The 22661-nt window shown below is 38.7% G+C and overlaps 1 protein-coding gene across 1 annotated transcript in view; it reads right to left on the reverse strand.

Annotated features, from left to right (window-relative positions):
* The window catches only part of LCP1 (lymphocyte cytosolic protein 1), a gene marked incomplete at its 5' end in the record, with an annotated part of 37163 nt that overhangs the window by 10629 nt on the left and 3873 nt on the right, over positions 1 to 22661 (reverse strand). Inside the window, 8 exons of the mRNA XM_079721684.1 lie at positions 4089 to 4222; positions 5465 to 5579; positions 6160 to 6238; positions 8563 to 8758; positions 14262 to 14357; positions 17085 to 17227; positions 18798 to 18963; positions 20798 to 20879. Of these exons, the coding sequence (XP_079577810.1) occupies positions 4089 to 4222; positions 5465 to 5579; positions 6160 to 6238; positions 8563 to 8758; positions 14262 to 14357; positions 17085 to 17227; positions 18798 to 18963; positions 20798 to 20879 (1011 nt within the window). The remainder of the gene's footprint in view (positions 1 to 4088; positions 4223 to 5464; positions 5580 to 6159; positions 6239 to 8562; positions 8759 to 14261; positions 14358 to 17084; positions 17228 to 18797; positions 18964 to 20797; positions 20880 to 22661) is intronic.

The following is a 22661-nucleotide window of genomic DNA, read 5'->3' on the forward strand; positions in this document are numbered from 1 at the left end:
GGTGTGGGGCTGGAGAAGCTGTGATTATGACTTGTGTGCTTTCCTGCCATCAAACACTGTGTTATCTATGTAACATGTGACCCAGAGGGACATACCTCAGTGTTTTGTTTTTCAAGGACCTATCCCCAATTCACCATCCACAGCCTGTTTGATCTGGGGAGAATTCCCTCCTTTGCCTGCCTCAGACTCTTGATTCATCTGTTGGAGTCTAACTATTGTGGCTGTCTGCCGGCAGCCTACTTGCCTCAGGCTTTTGTCTCCAAACTTAGACACGTGCAACTTGCCAGCTTTCCAATCTGAGAACGATTTCTAGGCTACTGAAGGGGAAAGGGAGGTTTAAGCTTTCATTTGTTTCTAAAGGGAAAAATGACATGCCATTTATTGTTCTGATAAATGACCAAATTAGCACATCTGTGAAATCCAATGAAATAAATTCCAGCTAGAACTGGCTCTAAATTTATTAGATATGTTAATGTGTGGCATACAGAGAAAAAATATACCCTTCTGGTGGCATTTACATAATTATCAGTCATTTCATCGCCTTTCACAGTAATGTATTTCTCTGTCCATTTTCTTATAGGCACAATTCTTATACAGTAAAGACCCATGAGAAATATGACTTATTTACCAGGTAGAGACACAGCAGCAAACTAGCCCTTATCATATATATACTAGCCTTAAACTATGATGTTGGGTCACATTTTTATAAAACTTCCAGAACGAAGATCATATTACAAAGTGATTTTCAGATATTATGAAATTCAAAATAGAATAGAGTTGGCCTGAATTTTCTTTTTTTTTTTTTTTTTTTGTGGTATGCGGGCCTCTCACTGTTGTGGCCTCTCCCGTTGCGGAGCACAGGCTCCGGACGTGCAGGCTCAGCGGCCATGGCTCACAGGCCCAGCCACTCTGCGGCATGTGGGATCTTCCCGGACCGGGGCACGAACCCGTGTCCCCTGCAACGGCAGGCGGACTCTCAACCACTGCGCCAGCAGGGGAAACCCCCTGAGTTTTCTTTTTAAGTCACTAAAATAGAAAATAACAAAGATAATTTCATCTTCAAACCCATGAGTCAGTTTAACTGTTGCAACTTAAAAGACTTTTGCTTTGGTTTTTAAAGCAATCAGTACCAAAAGCCAGTCTGTTAAGAATTAAAAACACATGTGAAAGAAAATAGAGAGTAGTTCAGAAATCGTTTCTGCATATACACCAGTGAGAACGGCCCTTAGGAACTTTCAGTGATGTTCTAGATACATGCAGTAAAATAGAGGCTAAAGTTTCTTTAGCTCTTGAGTTTTCTGTGCCAGAGAAGCCTTATGACATCTGCCTTCAATCATTAAGGAGATCCCAGTTGAGAAAGGAGTAATGGAGCATCATACTTGATAAAGCAAATGTAAATCAGGTAGTTAAATTGATTATGATCATTTCTGATCACCCTACATCACCTGGAGACACTGACATGATTACTCCAAGGACCATTATAAATATTAGGATCTGCAGACAGTGGCCTGGGAATAAAGCGGCAGTGCTTAGGGACAAACCCTTGTCTCTGCCATTACCTTGTTAGACATAATGTAATGTGACATATGGTTTCTTGGGCTTCCATCCAGGCAGAAAAATGAATTAAGTCACACTAACATAGGTTCTAATTAAGGAACGGAAGACTTCTGCCTGGTCAGAGCTATGAGTAAAGGGGGAAAGAGCAAAGCATGTAAAAGTAAACCAGTTCATGCTTACAGATTTGCTGTCTAGAATTCTTCCCAGGCTCATGCTTTTGTACCCAAAATTGTTTACTTTTCTCACCATTTATTTTCTATTTGTATATCTTATTATATTCTACTGTTGCTTAAATAATATGGCCACATAGCTCTCACATTAATCAATTTTATGTTTGACTCTAAAAGGTACCTAAAGTTCTCTGTTAAGGAAGTAGCAGGAAATTCTGCTTTTGGTCATGATGGAATAACAGGGACCAGTTTACCTTTCTGCCTTAAACACATAAATCACAATGAAAAAATACGAAATGATGTTGTGCAGACATTGGACAACAGGAAGCACAAAACAGTGGTCCCTGAGAGAAGGAAACCAAATGTGGTGAACCCTAAGATTGTTCCAGCTTATTGCACGGAGAGTTTCCAGGCTGCAGTGCAGGGAGAGAGAACTCAAACACAGCATGACAGTGACCCTGAGGCAAGCGGAGAGGGTTGAGAACTCAAGGAAGCCAGGGCACTAGAATGTGTGGGGCAGAATAGCAGAGAGAAGAGAGCTGCCTGGAGAGGACAGTCATCTAGAAAGAAAGCTCCAGAGATCTTCAGAGGGTTTACCTCAAGTGTTCAGCTGAGTGCTACTTGGAGCATTCATGTGAGGAAATTACCAGAGGCTGGGAAAAGAACTTTCAGAAATAAATAGGCAGAACAATCCTTGGCGTTCACACAGGGCTGGCATAAATTTGGTTCCTACCAGTCAGAGTGGAAAAATCTCATGATATATGGAGCATCAAGTAAAGTACTCAGAAGAGATTATCTCAGTATTGAGAGACAAAATTAGCTCAAGATTAATTAAGATATTAAGTAAGCCCCCAAAGGATCAAATTGTGCTTAAGTAACTTAACTGCATCCCAGGACAAAATTCAAGAATATTTAAAGGAATACAGAAATATCTAGCACACAGCAAGGTCATATTCACAGTGCCTCACATACTATGAAAAATCAGTAGGCATGCAAAGAAGGAGAAAAATATGACCCATAATGAAGATAAAAATCAGTTAATAGAAACAGACCCAGAAATAACAGTTATTATAATTATATTCTATATGTTCAAGAAGGTTAAGGAAAGACATAGAGGAGATGTCAAAAAGACCCAAATCAAATTTCTATACATGAAAACTATTATGTCTAAGATAAAAAAGTATACACCAAATGGAATTAATGGTAGACACTGTAGAAGAAGAGAGTGGTGAATTTAAGACAAGGCAATAGAAATTATCCCAAATAAAACAGAGAGAGGAAAAAATGAAATGTAAAGGAAAAAGATGATCTGAGCATCAGTGAATTTTGGGACAACTTCAAATGACCAAATAAATGTGTACCTGGAGTTCCCAAAAAACTAGAGGGTGGGTACAGGAGTCATATTTGAAGAAACAGAGGCCAAGATTTTTCCAAATTTGATGAAAACTGTACGCCCACAGATTCAAGAACCTCAACAAACCTCAAGCACAAGAAACACCAAAGCACATCATAACCAAATTACTTAAAATGAGTGATAAAGAGAAAATCTTAAAAGAAGCCAGAGGAAAAAAGACATATAACATACAGAGGAACAAAGACAGGAATGACAACAGATTTATCACTGGAAATGATGCAAGCTAGAAGACAGTGAATACATCTTCAAAATAGTGAAAGAAAAAACTATCAACCTAGAATTGTACACTCAGATAAAATACCTTTCAAAAATGAAAATATAATAAAGATTTTCTCAGACAGACAGAAGCTGAAATAATTCCTCGCCAACAGGTGTGCACTGCTAGAAATATTTCAAGTAGAGGGCAAGTGATATCAGATCGAAATCTGGATCTACACCGTGGGAAGAAGAACACCTGAAATGACAGATATGCAGGTAAATATAGCATATTTCCCCCTTTATTCTGAAAGTCCCTTTAAAAGATAAGTGACTGTATTTACACAAATCAGTTAAAAGTTAAAGGATGGAAAAAAATGTGCCACGCTAAACTAATCAAGAAGAAGCAGGAGTGGCTGTATTAATATCAGGAAAAATAGGTTTTAGAGAAAAGAATATTACCAGGCATAAACAGGGTCACTCCATAATGAAAAAGGGTGATTCATTAAGAGAACATAACAATCTAAAACATTGACGATCCTAATAACAGAGTTTCAAAGTACCTGAAACAAAACTGTCAGAACTGAACGGAAGAAAAAAAAAAAACAGGACTGCTCCACCAACGTTCCTTTGGTTTTAAGTTTAGCTTAAAATATAGTTTTATTAAATTAAATCACAACTCTGAAATTTGCAAGTATTTTTCTAGATGAAGAATACATTCAATAAAATGCCATTCCCCTGAGTTGCATTACCTTCTCATTAACTGCCAGACCAAGGCCAATGTCAGGGTGTGGTTTCCTTCATTGAGATCTTGTCCAGCAATGCCAACCAGGGAAAATTTCGCTTGATTCTTCCCCAGTTCCACTGCATAGTTACAGTTCTCAAGCTGTTAATGAGCAGGAAGGGAAACAACCTAATGTCATCATCTCTATGATGATAAATACCCGAGAAAATAAGATAATAAAGACACAAAATGAAATAATAAGGTAAGATTGATTGATCTCTCAAGCTTCGCCTGGTTCTGCAATTCTAGGATTCTAAGTTAGTCAAATAATTTTCTGTCTTTTCTTAAATCGAACCCCTCACTCCCACCAAAAACATATTCATAGTGTACTTTAAGTGCAAAACCCAAATGAATTATTATGATGAACATTTTCATGGCTATATCACACTACAGAACTAGACAGCCATACTAAGTAACCTGTCTATAATATTCCTAAAATAGCTGAATTCATAGAGATTGACATAGAACATCTGAATTCTCCGTCCTACACGCACACGGTAGACCGAAATGTGGGACAGGTATTCCCGTGGCTATGACTCATGGATCATTGGGTCACAGGCACGAGAAATGGTGGGAAGTGATCGTGCCAACCCCGTGGCTGCTTTTACAAAACAATGTGTTCCCATTACGTTGACACTAGACATACTATTTGTACAAGTCAAACTGTTAGTACAAGGCTTCGATTCTTTAGAAAATTAGAATGATGATCTTGCTGGGGCAAAAGCAACCCTGCAGCTCTGCTTGCTCTAATTATCTTAATTAGAATTTTTACATCATAAAGTTTAAAGACATCCAACATGGAATTATAAATAAGTAATCAACTGAAATAATGAACTCACTTTAATAAAACCATTCAGGTTTCTGATTGCAGTACTCTAATTTAATCCATGGATAAACAGTTATCTAAGTTTGGCCTCCTGATAAAGTATTCACAAGGTACTCTTGCAGGCTTATGACTTCACCTGCCTACCAGAACATCAGAAGAGTCATTGTTTGGGACTTCCCTGGTGGTGCAGTGGTTAAGAATCCGCCTGCCAATGCAGGGGACACGGGATTGAGCCCTGGTCCAGGAAGATGCCACATGCCGTGGAGCAACTAAGCCCGTGAGCCACAACTACTGAGCCTGTGCTCTAGAGCCCACGAGCCACAACTACTGAGCCCATGTGCCACAACTACTGAAGCCCGTGCACCTAAAGCCCGAGCTCTGCAACAAGAGAAACCACTGCAATGAGAAGCCCGCACAATGCAATGAAGAGTAGCCCCTATTCAATGCAACTAGAGAAAGCCTGCGCACAGCAACGAAGACCCAACACACACACACACACAAAAAGAGTCATTGTTTACCTTCTTCATATTGCCCCCCAGTTTGGGGTATGGTGGTTTGTTTACTCTGTTCCAATCAACAGGGACTTTAATCTTTTCATAGAGCTGGAAGATGACCAGGGCATCTGATAAGTCACTGAACAAAAACAAACACAAAAGAATTCTCAGATACTCAGCATTTATGAAGCTCCTGCAGCAGGCCAGGCAATTCTTTATATATTAGCTCAAGGAACATTCCCAGCAACTTGGCAACACTGGCATCAGTAGCTCCATCTTTAGAGGTGAAGAAACCTCGACTCAGAGAAAGGGAGGGAATTTACTGGAGGTCTCCCCCAGGTGTGACCACCTTTGCCCCTTCAGCAGAAACACACAGCCTCCAGAAAAAGAAATACGGCTCTAACAAATGGCACAGGAGATACAACCACAAACTGAACATTTACTGTTTGGCCTGCTTCTGAGCAGATCTTGGGTTTACAAACAGGGATTCCATTTGTCCTTTTGCTGCTGGGTTATGATTTTTGTACTAAATACACAGCAAGGTTGGTGTATGGAAGTGAGTTTCTTAACATCTGCTGTTCAATGTGGCATTTCCCCCTTCTCACCGAGGTGCACACACTTTGTAAAGAGAATTGCACACCACAGTGGTATTTGAAATCTTGGGGATCTTTCCAGGTCTTGGTATCTCATATTAAGGAAGAGTCTCCCAATATTCTTACCTGTACAAATGATTGACTCGAGGGTTTACACCCAAGGAGTTCATCCAGTTCCTAAATGTCCGCTCTTCTCTTGTCTCACCTAAATGAATGAAGACCAGTTATCTTTCACGTACCTAGAAAATATGTCTTTTTTTATGATCAAAGTTTAACTAAAGAAGCTGTAATAAACACTGAAAGTAGGGCTCCCCTGGTGACGCGGTGGTTGAGAGTCCGTCTGCCGATGCAGGGGACACGGGTTCGTGCCCCGGTCCGGGAGGATCCCACATGCCACGGAGCAGCTGGGCCCGTGAGCCGTGGCCGCTGAGCCTGCGTGTCCAGAGCCTGTGCTCCGCAACGAGAGAGGCCACAACAGCGAGAGGCCCGTGTACCGCAAAAAAAAAAAAAAAAAGAAAGAAACAAAAGGAAAATTCGAGAAAAAAAAACCCACTGAAAGTAGAAAAAAATAATAACCCTAATGGATTTGGATGAGGGTTGCTACTCTGTGTTAATTTTTTTTCCATTTCAATTCAATGAGTATCTCTAGAGCATCTATTAGTGGTGTGCAAGATCCTGTGTGGGGAAACTCTTCAGGGCTGTCCCTCAAATGCTTACATTCTTTCTGGAAAAACAAGTATTTTAGGCATCAAAGAGGGGTCATGCAAGCTAGAGGGCTAGCATATGAGGTAGATATTTATATTTGAGTTGAGATAAAGGAGAGAATTTTATGGGCTAAATTTGGAGGAAGTGCAATTTGAGCTTTACCTTAGGGGGTTAGTAAAATCTGGATAGTAAAGAGGAAAGAAGAGAGGATTTGGGGGGATAAGTAAGGAGTGGAAGTAGGAGATTGTGTAAGTATGAACACAAAGGGAGCGATAGGCAAGGTCTGTCTTCAAACCATTAGGAACTGATTTTTCAGGGATCTGTGTTGTATAGTCCACAGAGACAAGGCTGTCTAGTGGCTGGAACCAGAATCAGGGATCTTTGGATGCCAGGTAGCAGATTTTGGTTGATATATTAGACAGTGACAGTCATTATGGGTTCTTTTTTTTTATTGCTATAATAAATTCTTGAGCAAGGCAGAGATATAATGAAAACAGCACTGTGATGTGCTTGGCAGCAGCGTGCAGAATTACTGAAAGGCAATATGCATTTAAATTAAACACACAGAGGGGATAGTGTTTGACACCAGCACGTGGGCACATTCAAGTGCTTGACGGATGGAGGAGTAGACCCCTAAGACCTAGTGAAAGAGTTGGTGTATGACTTAATGAGTCCGGAAGAGCCGAAAGGAAAGATAACAATCTAAAGGTCATTCTGTGGGAAGAATTATTAGTATTTGTTGATTCAAGAGATTTTGGGGTGAAGGAGAGGAAGATATCAAAGTGGAACCCAGAGTTTTGGTAACTGAAGAAAAAAATGGTATGATTAATGGAAATGGAGAAATTCTAAAGGAGAGTGGATGGAATGGGGGCAGGGGGTAGAGAGGCAATGGGGGAAGGGGAAATGATCAATTCTGTCTTTTATATGCTGAATTTCAAGCGATAGTGATGGACTCAAATCTGGATGATCTAGAGGCAGCTAGAAATGGGTGATTAGAGGGCTTGATATACATATTTGGTAGTCAACAGAATGCACAGACCCCTGACCACTGTTTATCAAATCATACAAATGCAGCAGTGTTGGAACACAGATTGATTTTGCACCTCCAGCTAGAGTAAAGTGTTGCAGAAAAGGATCAACCAATTCTTTAAATTTGGATTTTCTTTCTTTGGTGATATTCATTTATTATTACTTTTGTATTGATTTTCTGTCTCAATATCGGGACAACTCATGACGAAAAACAGAAAAACATCTCTGGCACTATCACCTATTAGAACTTGACTAAAGCTGTGTGATTTTTTGTCCAGTCTTAGGGCTTTAACCTCCTAAATATAAGAGTCATGGGTTCTGCCTCAAAATATTATTTTGCGGCCCCCATTATCCAAATCAAAGAAGCAAAACAAAAATCTCAGTAAGCATCTCTTAACATAAGTTAAATATCATTTTTAAGTGATGAGTGGCTGCAATTTCTTGCCTCTAGGAATTAACACTCAGTCCATTAAGTACATAAATTAGGTTTTTGGAACTCAGGATTTATTTCATCTGATAATTAAATGCATTGTCTTCCCTAAAACATTTAATTCTGATAATGGATGAAGCCTATGTATAATGGATGTGATATAATGGTATTTGATTATTCCTGTTTGTCTGTAATTGACTTGATTAATCTATTTATTCTCTTTGTTATGTACCAGAGAATTGATGACCTGTTTGCAAACCTTCCACGTGAGGGGCTTATGTTTGCTTAGGAGGTGATTTTGAATTGCCCTTGAATTAGAATTGTGACTGCTTTTCCAAACATTTAAGCAACCAATTTCCAGTTACCTTCAAGAGCCCCCCAGTCGATGTCCTGGTTCTCTGGTTTGTGCAGGGCAGGGTATCTATTAAAGAGGTTGGCAATAAAAGCCAAGTTCAACTTGGGGTTCCCTCGGACAACATCTGTAGCTGTGACAAACTGCCGGCAGCCCAGCCTCTCCGCCTGCTGCAACATGCATTCTGCCCTCTGGATGTCATCCTTCTCCTGCAATGAAAAAGGACGGATGTCTCAAGGCTGGGTCAAAGCCTCTCTAGGCACAAAGTAGACATGGATAACATGAAAAAGAGATGGGAGTCTTACTGAAACCCTTAGTATTCAACCTCAGATAGACACTTAATAACAGCAAATTATCACTTGTATTTGCCTGAACCAAAATCAGAAAGTCACAAGTAAAAGGAATCTCAAAAGTTAAGTAATCAAGTCCTTCCATCTTCATACAGAACAGAACCATTTCAGATGAATAGTTGGTTGTCTTGCTTTTAAAGGGATTCAGTAGAGTCTACAGTTTTATCATTTAAGTTCATCTTAATTATTTTCAACCATTAGGTTTCCTTTTTATTATCTTCTTGCATAGACCTCATGAAAAATGTTCATTTATTAAGTAATAAATTATATTCCTATTTTCAGTTCATCAAAGATATTTACATCTGCCAACAAGAACTTCTGATTAGTTTAACTGCCTTTCCCACACTGAGTTGGTGTACTTGCAGCTCAGACAAAATAAGTTTAAGCTACACAGTGTCATTGATAAATATATAATATCTATTTGGCTTCTGCAGACTTCAGATTGAGGATCACCCCCTTAATATATTAAAAGTCTATTCAAATAGTTCTAGAGAATCTCCAGTCATTTGTAAATAGACTCTTATCAGAAAACTAAAGTTTTGTTGAAATATGGTCCATTGCCCTTTAATGCTCTTAAAAGTGTATGAAACCACAAATTTTCAGACAACTGGAACTTATTAAAACTAGAATTATCTCTTAATATGATGCTTTGCTAGATAACACTATACATTTCAGGAGCTCTACTTCTCATGCAGGAATGAGTTAACTTCAATATTAACTCATTGGATTTAACTCTAATGATATGAAATGAGGCACAAGAATGGGTAAGGCAACTTCTCTACATCAATACTAAAGTGCTGGCAAAACTGAAGTTTTAATTGGACCCTTGTTGTGGCCTTTGTTTTGTTTTCTTTTGTTTTTTATACTGTATAGTTCTATTTATTTTTTTGTCAAAATCTTTTATTTTCTTTCCAAAGTTGTTTTTCTAAATAAGATAAAAACATTCTACCAAGATTTTCTTTTGGATTGACCCACAGGATTTTTTTTCTTGAGGATTTCAACCATACTGATTTTCTAAGATTATTCTTTCTAAATCCTATCTGTGTCAGATAATGTGGCTGAACAACAGATGAGACAACTGTAAGAATAAAATTTTCTTTTTTGGATGACCACAACAAAAGCAACAATGATTGCAATTACCAAACACAAAACACACTCATACTATGTCATAATATTGACATTCAGTCCAGTAATCCTCCACTGTAACAGCTCCTTTACTTTGCAGTGAAAATTGATTTGTATATTTTTTGCCTCTGAGTCCTTATGGGATTTTTTTTTATTCAAACAGAAAGTCACAAAAATTATAATCATCTTCATCAGTTCACTCAGTCTCATGTAATTAATTTTTTTATCTTGATCTTTTGTTAATACTTTTATGAATTCATCAGTTTTCCATTAGAGTTCTGAAAATGCTTATTCATTCAGTTCAGCAGTATAGTCAGTTACCAGAAACCTGTACTTGTCAGAGTCATTTCCATGAATTCCTTGAAGATGAAACCCTTTTATAGGAATATTTTTGCAAAAGCATCAGAGTACACCCAGAACTGTCTGTAAATGACAAAAGTCTTAAAAATGACCACGGTTAAAGATTTGATGAAAGTTCATAATAATGCAATTGGCAAGAAAATTTAGTTATTTCTGAGATATACATTTTGAAGTAATAACTAGAATTATGACTTATAACATTATACCAGAACATATAAGATTTTTAGAAATTTCATGTAATGTCTGAAACATTTATATTAACATATTTCCATACAAATAACCCAAAGAAAGTTTAGTATTAGTTGTTTTTTGTTTGTTTGTTTATATTGCAGGTTCTTATTAGTCATCAATTTTATACACATCAGTGTATACATGTCAATCCCAATCGCCCAGTTCAGCACACCACCATCCCCACCCCACTGTGGTTTTCCCCCCTTGGTGTCCATACGTTTGTTCTCTACATCAGTGTCTCAACTTCTGCCCTGCAAACCGGTTCATCTGTACCATTTTTCTAGGTTCCACATACATGCGTTAATATACGATATTTGTTTTTCTCTTTCTGACTTACTTCACTCTGTAGGACAGTCTCTAGATTCATCCACGTCTCAACAGATGACTCAATTTCATTCCTTTTTATGCCTGAGTAATATTCCATTGTATATATGTACCACAACTTCTTTATCCATTCATCTATTGATGGGCATTTAGGTTGCTTCCATGACCTGACTATTGTAAATAGTGCTGCAATGAACATTGGGGTGCATGTGTCTTTTTGAATTATGGTTTTCTCTGGGTATATGCCCAGTAGTGAGATTGCTGGATCATATGGTAATTCTATTTTTAGTTTTTTAAGGAACCTCCATACTGTTCTCCATAGTGGCTGTATCAATTTACATTCCCAACAACAGTGCAGGAGGGTTCCCTTTTCTCCACACCCTCTCCAGCATTTGTTGTTTGTAGATTTTCTGATGATGCCCATTCTAACTGGTGTGAGGTGACACAGCATTGTAGTTTTGATTTCCATTTCTCTAATGATTAGTGATGTTGAGCAGCTTTTCATGTGCTTCTTGGCCATCTGTATGTCTTCTTTAGAGAAATGTCTATTTAGGTCTTCTGCCCATTTTTGGATTGGGTTGTTTGTTTCTTTAATATTGACCTGCATGAGCTGTTTATATATTTTGGAGATTAATCCTTCATCCGTTGATTCGTTTGCAAATATTTTCTCCCATTCTGAGGGTTGTATTTTCATCTTGTTTATGGTTTCCTTTGCTGTGCAAAAGCTTTGAAGTTTCATTAGGTCTCATTTGTTTATTTTTGTTTTTATTTCCATTACTCTAGGAGGTGGATCAAAAAAGATCTTGCTGTGATATATGTCAAAGAGTGTTCTTCCTATGTTTTCCTCTAAGAGTCTTATAGTGTCCAGTCTTACATTAGGTTTCGAATCCATTTTGACTTTATTTTTGTGTATGGTGTTAGGGAGTGTTCTAATTTCATTCTTTTACATGTAGCTGTGCAGTTTTCCCAGCACCATTTATTGAAGAGACTGTCTTTTCTCCATTGTATATCTTTGCCTCCTTTGTCATAGATTAGTTGACCATAGGTGCGTGGGTTTACCTCTGGGCTTTCTATCTTGTTCCATTGATCTATGTTTCTGTTTTTGTGCCAGTACCATATTGTCTTGATTATTGTAGCTTTGTAGTATAGTCTGAAGTCAGGGAGTCTGATTCCTCCAGCTCTGTTTGTTTCCCTCAAGACTGCTTTGGCTATTTGGGGTCTTTTGTATCTCCATACAAATTTTAAGATGATTTGTTCTAGTTCCGTAAAAAATGCCATTGGTAATTTGATAGGGATTGCAATGAATCTGTAGATTGCTTTGGGTAGTATAGTCATTTTCACAATATTGATTCTTCCAATCCAAGAACATGGTATATCTCTCCATCTATTGGTGTCATCTTTAATTTCTTTCATCAGTGTCTTACAGTTCTCTGCGTACAGGTCTTTTGTCTCCCTAGGTAGGTTTATTCCTAGGTATTTTATTCTTTTTGTTGCAATGGTACATGGGAGTGTTTCCATAATTTCTCTTTCAGATTTTTCATCATTAGTGTATAGGAATGCAAGAGATTTCTGTGCATTAATTTTGTATCCTGCAACTTTACCAAATTCATTGATTAGCTCTAGTAGTTTTCTGGTGGCATTTTTAGGATTCTCTATGTATAGTATGTTGTCTGCAAACAGTGACAAGTTTATTTCTTCTTTTCCAATTTGTATTCCTTTTATTTATTTTTCTTCTCTGATTGCTGTGGCTAGGACTTCCAAAACTATGTTGAATAATAGTGGTGAGAATGGACATCCTTGTCTTGTTCCTGATCTTAGAGGAAATGCTTTCAGTTTTTCACCATTGAGAGTGGTGTTTGCTGTGGGTTTGTTGTATATGGCCTTTATTATGTTGAGGTAGGTTCCCTCTATGCCTACTTTCTGGAGAGTTTTTATCATAAGTGGGTGTTGAATTTTGTCAAAAGCTTTTTCTGCATCTATTGAGATGATCATATGGTTTTTATTCTTCAATTTGTTAATATGGTGTATCACATTGATTGATTTGCGTATGTTGAAGATTCCTTGCATCCCTGGGATAAATCCCACTTGATCGTGGTGTATGATCCTTTTAATGTGTTATTGGATTCTGTTTGCTAGTATTTTGTTGAGGATTTTTGCATCTATATTCATCAGTGATATTGGTCTGTAATTTTCTTTTTTTGTAGTATCTTTGTCTGGTTTTGGTATCAGGGTGATGGTGGCCTCATAGAATGAGTTTGGTAGTGTTCCTTCCTCTGCAATTTTCTGGAAGAGTTTGAGAAGGATCAGTGTTAACTCTTCTCTAAATGTTTGATAGAATTCACCTGTGAAGCCATCTGGTCCTGGACTTTTGTTTGTTGGAAGATTTTTAATCACAGTTTCAATTTCATTACTTGTGATTGGTCTGTTCATATTTTCTGTTTCTCCCTGGTTCAGTCTTGGAAGGTTATACCTTTCTAAGAATTTGTCCATTTCTTCCAGGTTGTCCACTTTGTTTTCAATAAGTCCTCATACCAGACATCTCTAAAAACTCAGACGATCTTGTCCAGCCCTTTCTCCCGTTACCCTCAATGGTGTAGTGAGGCAGGGCTGTGGCTAAGTGGATTTTGGAGCTATCCTGTGCTTAAATCCTTGCTATGCCACATACTGGCTCTGTGGCATGAGGTGATTATTAACTTTTCTGATCTTCAGTTTTCTCAATTATAAAACAGAGTTATTAGCACTTACTTTAGTGATGTTTGCAAGGATTAGGGGCAGTGTAAGCAACATGCCCAGCATAATACCTGGCACATAGGAAGAACCCAGCAAGTGGGGTTTCCTCATATTATGATTAATAGAGGAAAGAGCCCCAGCCTTGGATCACATGACTTCCAATAATCTGTCATATGATCTTGAACATATTAATGAACCCCTCTGAATCTCATTTTGTTTTTCATCGTGATAGTGGGAATTTATTTATTTGTGTAAATATCCTGTCTATTTCTAGAAATAATATTCAGGTACCTAAAAATGGAAAAAATAATCCTTCTTGGCGTTGTAGGGCCTATTAAATGATGGGACACATGCAGAAGTGCCTCTGATGGTGTATGGCATTTAATTAGCATTCCTCTCCTTCCTTAATTTTATTTCCAGATTCAATTTTCCACAGTTACAACCCAAAACTGTTAACAGTTTTTAACAATTTAACATGGCTCTAAGCAGAGATGTCCACTCATGGAACTCTGGAGCCAGCATCACACAGGGCAATAGAACAGCCAATGCAGAGGAATCATCACATCTAACACAACTTGGGGCGTGGTCTTACCCTCAGTCCTGACATGTCAATAACAACAGCAGGAATACCTTCTTCTTCTCCTTTTGGAGCCACCTGTTCAAGCAGGTGGTAATAAGCTTTTGAGTCCTGTGAGAAATGAGGAAATTACAATTTCAAAATGGCACAGCTAATTACATACTTAGCACGACAATAATTTCCCCAAAGCAAACATATTTCATTTCTCATCCAACTATCATTCAAGAATGCAACTTAATTAACAAAGCTGGGAACATTCACTAATTTGAATTTTCTATTTGTCTCTTTATATATTATATTTGCCTTTCTTTAAAAGGAGTATAACAGTTAAAAATACAGGACATACATAAAAGGCAAATGTTATTCTGTTGATCTTAGGGGAGAAAAATAATTTGTTTACATGTATTAAATTGTATACAGGAAAATATATATACCTTTATATTGCTGTAGAAGTCAGTCAGCTAAGGTTTAATTAAAAAAAAAAGTGACAGAAAAAGGAAGCAGAAGTTTAAGGCAGAGTTTAAAAACACATTTAAATGGACAATCAGCAAAAGAAAAAGATTTCGAAGACAGAATATTGAAGCATTCACAAGCAGTCTTTATGTAAAGGGAGCAATATTAAGGTAAGTGCATTTACTATTTATCAAGAAGCTAGAAAAAGTGGTTTAGTTTAGCTATTGCAGAGTAGATATAAATATTGAATTCTCATGTTTTCTTAGATTCTGGAAATAGGTTTATTGACAAAAAATTTTCTGAATCATAGTCTTAAAATTATAAGTTTATTCTCATTCAATGAAAGCATCAGATTTTCAGGTAATTTATTTAAATCATTTAAAGACATCTTAATTTCTCTTAAAGACTGAAAAATCAGCTGTCGCTCTGTTTGTTTTTAAAAACTGGGTAGAGCCCAGGGAGAGCAGAGGTATGCTCACCTCTTGTGACATTAGAAAGATGAGAAGAGAGAGCACCGGCCATGGATGCTGCACCTGGGAAACTGATTTTCATCTCTTCTCTCTACCTTCTCCTTTCTCTTACTTTTTGCTGTAGGTATTTCGAAGTCAGTGAAAGTTCCATGCAGGGTTAGGCATGAATAAAATCTGCACATCATGTGTCACATCTGTTTAGCTTTGCTAAGAGTCACCTCATTTCACCAGACCCTAAGAAACTTGTCTCATTGTATTTTGGGGGTTCTCCCCTCCTTTGCTGACTTTGTGTGATTTAAGGGCACCTCCCAAAGTTGCCACATGCTCAGACTTACATGTCACAGCACTGACGTTTGTGGTGAGGCAGCTACTCCCAGAGAACAGGCACAACCACTGTATAAGTGCTCAGCTTGCCAGTTCCTATCTCATATTCTAAAGAACACAGCCTTTCAGTCATAGGAAATCAGGTAAATTTATGGCTCCAACCAAGCATCCTAATTTTATCTGAAAAGTTTGAGAATTTTGGCTGAAATAATTGCAGAGCCTAAGTGTTGAGCACAAAGGGAGATAATGCTGTCCAGTTTCTGTTTAATCCCAGTTTGGCTGGTGGTGCAAGAAGAATGTTAATAACCAATGATAGCTGTGTAGTTAGAAAAAATAAATTTGGCATTATTAGCTTATGTCCTAAGGAACGGGGGACTTTCCATCTAGAAGCTTCACTCTAATTGGTAGTGTGCCTGGCAGACCTTGAGTTCTAAAAGCCATTAAGTCCACAGCAGGGGGAAGTTGTCACTCAAGAATTACAAGCCTGGGTTGACTTGGTGAGTCATGTGACCTTTCCTCTGACTCTTCCTCTTTGGAGAAAATGTCTTTAACTTTTGAGAAAGTGGAGACTGGAATGTTTTTCTCATGTTGCATTCCAGCATCTCATACCATTTCCTCCTGGGACTGACATTCTTTCCCGCTCCTTAAGCTCTTTCTGTGTCGGTCCATCTGTTATCAATGCTAACAAGCTGCTCCTTTCACCTTAGCATGGAACTTTTCACAAACTTGAAAACTACAGTGCATACTTCCCTCAGCCTTTCCCCCTTTGGATCGCTGTTGTAGGACTGTGTCTTCTACGTGTTCTGGGGTTAATTCTCATTGCAGATGGTTTCCAGAATCATTATCTTTTAAACATCACTCTGGTGTCTACAAATAAAAAGCTTTCAAGAAATTTACGAATTGCTTTAGAGGAGCAGTATGTATGGTGGTCAAGTACCATGGAGGTCACCTGCTCAGTTTGAGGCCTGACCCCATTCCCCCAGCTATGTGAACTCGAACAAGTTACTTATATTCTCTTTACCTCGGCTTCCTTATCTGCAAAATGAGCAAATAATAATCCTTATCTCAAAGATTTGTTGTGAGGATTAAATGAGTCAATACATGCATAAAGCAGTTAGAACAGTGCCTGGCATGCAGTACATACTGTTTGCTATGATTAGGATAATTAGAAGAGTAATCCTGGTTTAATTTTTTTTAAAGGAATCCCCATCTGATGCTCCCGTTGATAAAATCAGAAAGACATTAGAATCCTATACAGACTCTCTTTACCTAAAAATCAGTCTTACCTCTTGCTCTTCCTCTATCTCACCCTCATCCCTCTACGTTATGATGTTGAAACTCCAGGGGACACCCATCTCGTTTGATGCGGTGCGGTTGCTAGGGCCTTGGGCAGGTCTGTATGTGGCCCTGAGCTGGAGCTGCACATGGACTCGAGAACAGCATGGGCTCCAAAACAGCACCGGCCACTCTAACTAACACCAGAACTTCTGAAGAGATGAAGCCCTTTGTCTTCATCTTTGTCTCTTGTCTGTTAATGCCCAAATTCCCTTCACCCTTGTGGTTAGTCGTGTACAAAGTACACTCCTCCTACCTTGATGTCACTGCTGAAGTTGCTGATTTTGTTGCAGCCTGCGTTTTCCAGGTGGTAATTAGCCCATCTCAGCAGGAGCTCCTCAGGGGAGAGTTTCATCAAATCCTCCAGACTCTCCCCTTCTCTCAAAAGAGCAGCCAGTGCTGAGGAAGTGCAAAAACCGAAGAAAAATAAATGCAGGGGATATTTGGATGGATTAGTTATAAATTAAACTGAGCCCTGCTGGGAAGTCAAAGATACCACGTTATCTCTCTGGGATAGAGGGACATATAGCCTTTCCCATGGAATAAACACTTTATTATTATTCCCTAAAAAGAGGTGTAAGGTATTGTAAACCTATTTATTATCCCCTTTTTTCAGGTGGGAAGGACGAGGCACTAATGAATATCAGTGCTATGCCTAAGAATACAGGAACAGAGCCATGGAAATAACCAAGACTATCGACTCAGAATACTCTGCTGGGTCTGGCAGAGCATGTTTGATATGACACGACATTTTTGCTTTTAAGAGATCTATTTCATAATAATGACAATGTCCTCTTGTTTATTCCCATAGGTGTTTTATATTTCAAATGCTTACCTGCATAACTATAGCATCTCAAAAAGTGTAATTAACTCTTTCCTCTGTTTCCCAGATGAATTAAGTCATTTTTGCTCAGCTAGAAGGTTTAAATTTAGCTGAGGTCATTATTTGCAAATCAATATTCTTTCTAATGTGTTCTAAGTTCCCTATTTGCTTTTTTCCTCTTTATATTCTGTTTAATATACTGGTTTTCAAATGGTACCCCAAGATTCTTCACTGATTACTTTGATTTGGACATGTAAATAAAATATAAATATATATATATAAAAGGTTAGAATTTGGCTACAGATTTCATATTACTAGGATCTGTACAGGAAAAATGAAAGGTAACAGTGTGTTTTGTATGATATTTACCAAGGTCTACTATTACTGTCTAAAGGACAGGCTGAATTGTTTAAATGCTTAGGACCCTGACAGCAGGTGGAATAAGACTGACAGCTACAATATTTAGTTGAGAACTCTGAAACTCTAAATGTAATTTCCTATAATCTTAGTAAGAAAGAAACTGAGTTTCTACTCTGGTGCTATCACTGCAGTATATGAATGTGAATCACTTAGTAAAATCCAAGTTTAAAATAGCCGAAGTTGTTACAAAGTGTCTAAAGGCAAAGTGAACTCAGAAAAGTTCTTGAGGTTGGGGTCCCAGACAGCTAGACTGAGCTATAGGTTCTAAACAAGCCTTATTAGTAGTCTGTAATCTTAAAAAAGCTTTTGCTCTGTTATTTCAAAAAGTCTGGGCAGGGGCTTCCCTGGTGGCGCAGTGGTTGAGAGTCTGCCTGCCGATGCAGGGGACGCGGGTTCGTGCCCTGGTCCTGGAGGATCCCACATGCCTCAGAGCGGCTGGGCCCGTGAGCCATGGCCGCTGAGCCTGCGCGTCCGGAGGCTGTGCTCCGCAACGGGAAAGGCCACAGCAGTGAGAGGCCCGCGTGCCGCAAAAAAAAAAAAAAAAAAAAAAAGTCTGGGCAGTGTGGAAAGAATGTGTTACATTAATACAATGGATTGGATATAACTGTAGTTTCAAAAACTGAGGATTCTGAGTTTGACAACTCCTGACATCTTCCTCTCACAGCCCCCAACACACGCACTAACAAAAAGTCATGCCGTTATTAACGTTGGAGGCTTTGCTGGTACCTTCGTTTCTGCTGAGTTCGATGTCGGCAAATAACCCAATCTTGATGACCTGCCACAGCAGTCCCAGGACCAGGTAAGGCTTCCCCTCCTTTAAGTCCTCAGCCCCGATATTAACCACGTGGCAGCCGATGGCTGAGGCAGAGTTCAGAGCCAGGTTCAGATTCTCCTGAAGGAGAAAAAGTATGCAAGTTTTGTTTTTGACTTTGCAGATGCCAAATGATCGTTCTTGATCGGCAGCAGCAACGTTTTGCTTCTAGAAAGTTCATAGGTCTAGAGGCATTGTCTTCACTAGATTTTTAACATTGAAAAAAAGCAGGGAGTAACACCTGGATTTTACTGGAGTAAGATCCAGTAACCCAGACAGTGGGCTCAGGCAGTGCCTAGTCCATCAAGCCAGAGCCCTGAGTTGAAGGCTCATCCTGGTCAGGATGAAACTAACGAGTCTTCTTTTTCCATACTGCTCTATGATGGAGCCTCCGCTCTCAGCATCTCCATCAGGCAGCAATGAAGGGGCACATTTGACGGCAGTCACTGTCTTGTGACTGGCTGTTGTCAATAACCCAGTTGTTAATGTAAATCAAGGTCATGAGAGAGAGTAACAAAATATCTTTTTGACATTCAGACTGGATACTGAAGGAATGAAAAAGATTCAAATGAAATTCCTAGAAAAGACAGAGCGGTTTTTACTAGGACAATTTACTGAGTATCTATAATATCTAGGGACCTTGAGTACACACACACACACACAAACACACACACGCATATCCACATACATACAGATTATATGTTCTTATAACTAACAACAATGTAGGTAAGGTAACTCATATACAGTTGGAATAGGGTCAGTGAAATGTGCAGTCCAGGGTCTTTCTACAGTTGACCCTTGAACAACACAGGTTTGAACTGCTGGATCCACTTCTATGTAGGTTTTTTCGATAGTAAATACTACAGTACTACATGATCTACGGTTGGTTGACACCATGGATGCAGAACCATGGTTATAGAGGAACCAAGTACAGGAAGGGAAGACTGTAAATTATATTTGGATTTTGGACTGAGCAGAGGGCTGACACACCCCCTTCCCCCCATGGTTCAGTGGTCAACTGTACTATTATTTTTGAGTCAAAGATGTACAGAACTTGTTTTTAGGATAAATTAAAAACAAAACATAGGCCACCAGTGAATTGGGAAGGGGACTGTCAGAAGAAAACTGGGTTTGTACCCTAATGTAGAGCTCAAAATGACAAGTAAAAAATATCATGTCCACTTACGGCCAAGACTAAAATTTAACATAAAGATTAAGTATGACGTTAAGTGCCTTCACGTACATTTAATCATAGTTCTTGCTTTGATCATGGCTTCCATTTTTTAAGAACACAGGGTTGCTTAAATCCAAACAGGACATAATATATCGCTCATGATTTAAGAAGTGAGATGTGGTTTCTGAGCAAGAAGATTACAATAATGTTAAAATGCTGGAACATAAGACAGAAATGCAGCTTACTTACTACCGGTCACTGTTCCAGTTAATCAACAAACTGAAGGCATAAAAGCAAGTTATATTTATCACATTGGTGTCTGTGGCCAATACCACTGTGAAGGCTGCTAGAGCACTTCCCGTTTTTTACCCCCTCACTTCTTAGAAAGGCTAATCTTTTCAGATAAAATATTGTGTAGTTGGCATCAGCTCCAAGATAAATTGCCAGGGAAAGTTTGAGTTAAATTTTAGCCAATGTGAATTTTATTCATACGTGGCCAGAACAAACAAAGTCTACCCCAACTACTAATACTCACTAACCTCCCTCACCCCCCCCACTATATTAATACAAGACAAAATAGAAATGTGTCCCCCTCTGCCTACTAGTCATGACAGATCACCAGCCCAAAGCCTGGGCTTTGGAAATAATGTCTGAGCGCCTGAAAAAGGCTGGCTCAGCAGTCACGGCGACTCATTTCTTCAAAGCACAATCCTACATTAAGGTAACACAGGGAAGACACACCTGAATGGTGAAAGGGGTGAGTTTCTTTTTGTTGATTGTTCTTTCATCAATTGTGTCCGGCACTGATAGGTTGATCATTTTACTGAAAGAGAAACAATTAAAGAAAGCAGGCTTCTAAATAAAAGAGCCCAGTGACACTGAATTTAGATTCTAGCAATGCCATAAGCAAAGAGGACAGCAACATCATTGGTGCTACCCAGTGTTCAGATACAAAATCAATTTTGCAGTTTCAACTAGATTCAAACTATCTGTGGGAAAGGTTAATTTTCCTTGAAGTCATACAATATTTTGAGGCAGGAAATAAGAATCCTACTTCATTCACTCACCTAAAAAGCTGGAAGATTATTCTGGTTCCCTTAGCACATTAGGAAATTCTGGGTGGATAGCTAAGGCAAATTCTCTATGAGTGCTTCACGATTATCTATACACTTTTGAGCTTATATAATGTCTAAATTTCTATTTGACAGCTGGTCAAACTCTATACCTTCAACTGATCATATAATAAAATGTTTTATATTCTCCTGTAGTCATTATAGTGTCAGTACTTCAGAAATGTCTCCCACTTAAGTATCTAATACATTGGTCAGACATCCAAAATAAGTAGCTATTATTTATGAAAAACTTATTTTACCCACTTAGCTTTGGTTTAACCTCCAATGGGTCATTAAAAATAAATTTCCTTAGGTCACTTCCATCTTATTTAGAGAAAGGAAGTTGGGAAAAAATCCAAAGGAACAACAACAAAATCAAAGAATAATAAACTTGAATGTGACTATTTCTTTTCTTAATAAGAGAAATCAACATTAACTTTTCTTCTAACAATTTTTAGGCATATAGATGCTTAAATAAAGATGTATTTCCACAACTTTGCTCTGTGTGTGTGTGTGTGTGTACATATATTTAAATAAAAGGCACTTTACTGCAATTTATGCAAAACAAACCCCTAAATCATTATTTGAAAAATAGGAAACTCTAGTGAACTAGAAGCTCTGGGAAACAGTAGGAGAGAGGGGTGGCTTAAAAAAGTATAAGACATCCCTGCCCTTGAAAAGCTTAGAGTCAAATTACAGAGACAAAATATATGGATATGAAAATTTACATAACAGTCCAAAGCAGAACGTTATAATGGCTCCCAAAGTACTAAAAACAATATGTGCTTTAAGAATTCGGTGAAGGGAGAGATCAGTAGGAGTTGGAATAACCAGAAAATTTTACAGTAAATGGATTTGTGTAGGGGGGAGGGGGAAGGACATTCTTAAAAAGGAAAATAAAAGGCAAAGCCAGAGTTGCAAGTTGTAAGCAGGGCGTGTATGGGGAAGAGTGAGTATGGTTGATGAAGCAGCCAATCCTTCATACAACCCTTCACTCGTGCCCTGGGCTGGGTGCCTGAGTCATGGGGGTCTTGGGAGGTACAACTAGAAAGAGACTGAGGGAAGACCAGGGGGTGGTCTTAAAGAGTCAGGACCTAAAGAGTCAGGACCTGAACATGCAGGCTAGGTTTCTGATGTCTTTTATCGGCCGTTGAACTTTTTAAAAATGAAATCTTATGGTGAGCTCTAATAAACAAAATACCAAAAGTGGAATTGCTCTGGTCAGAGCACAGGAGGGGTAGGAGGCTCAGAGTCTTGCCCACACACCTTTCCCTTCAATTCCCGAGCCCACCTGAGACTGGGCCTTTCAAGCCTCCTCATTCATGCCACATCTCACAACCACAGAGAGGCTGCCAAAGCAAGAGCCACAGAGGCATTTTCAAAGGCACCATCCTGAACTGACCAACCGTGTTGAGAGGGCTCCCGTGCATAGAATACATCCCTCCTTTTCCAGGCGCCTGCAGCATTTGTGCAACACTCAATAGTTCTTTTTT

Source organism: Hyperoodon ampullatus (assembly GCF_949752795.1).
Source record: "Hyperoodon ampullatus genome assembly, chromosome: 16".
Lineage (NCBI taxonomy): Eukaryota > Metazoa > Chordata > Mammalia > Artiodactyla > Ziphiidae > Hyperoodon > Hyperoodon ampullatus.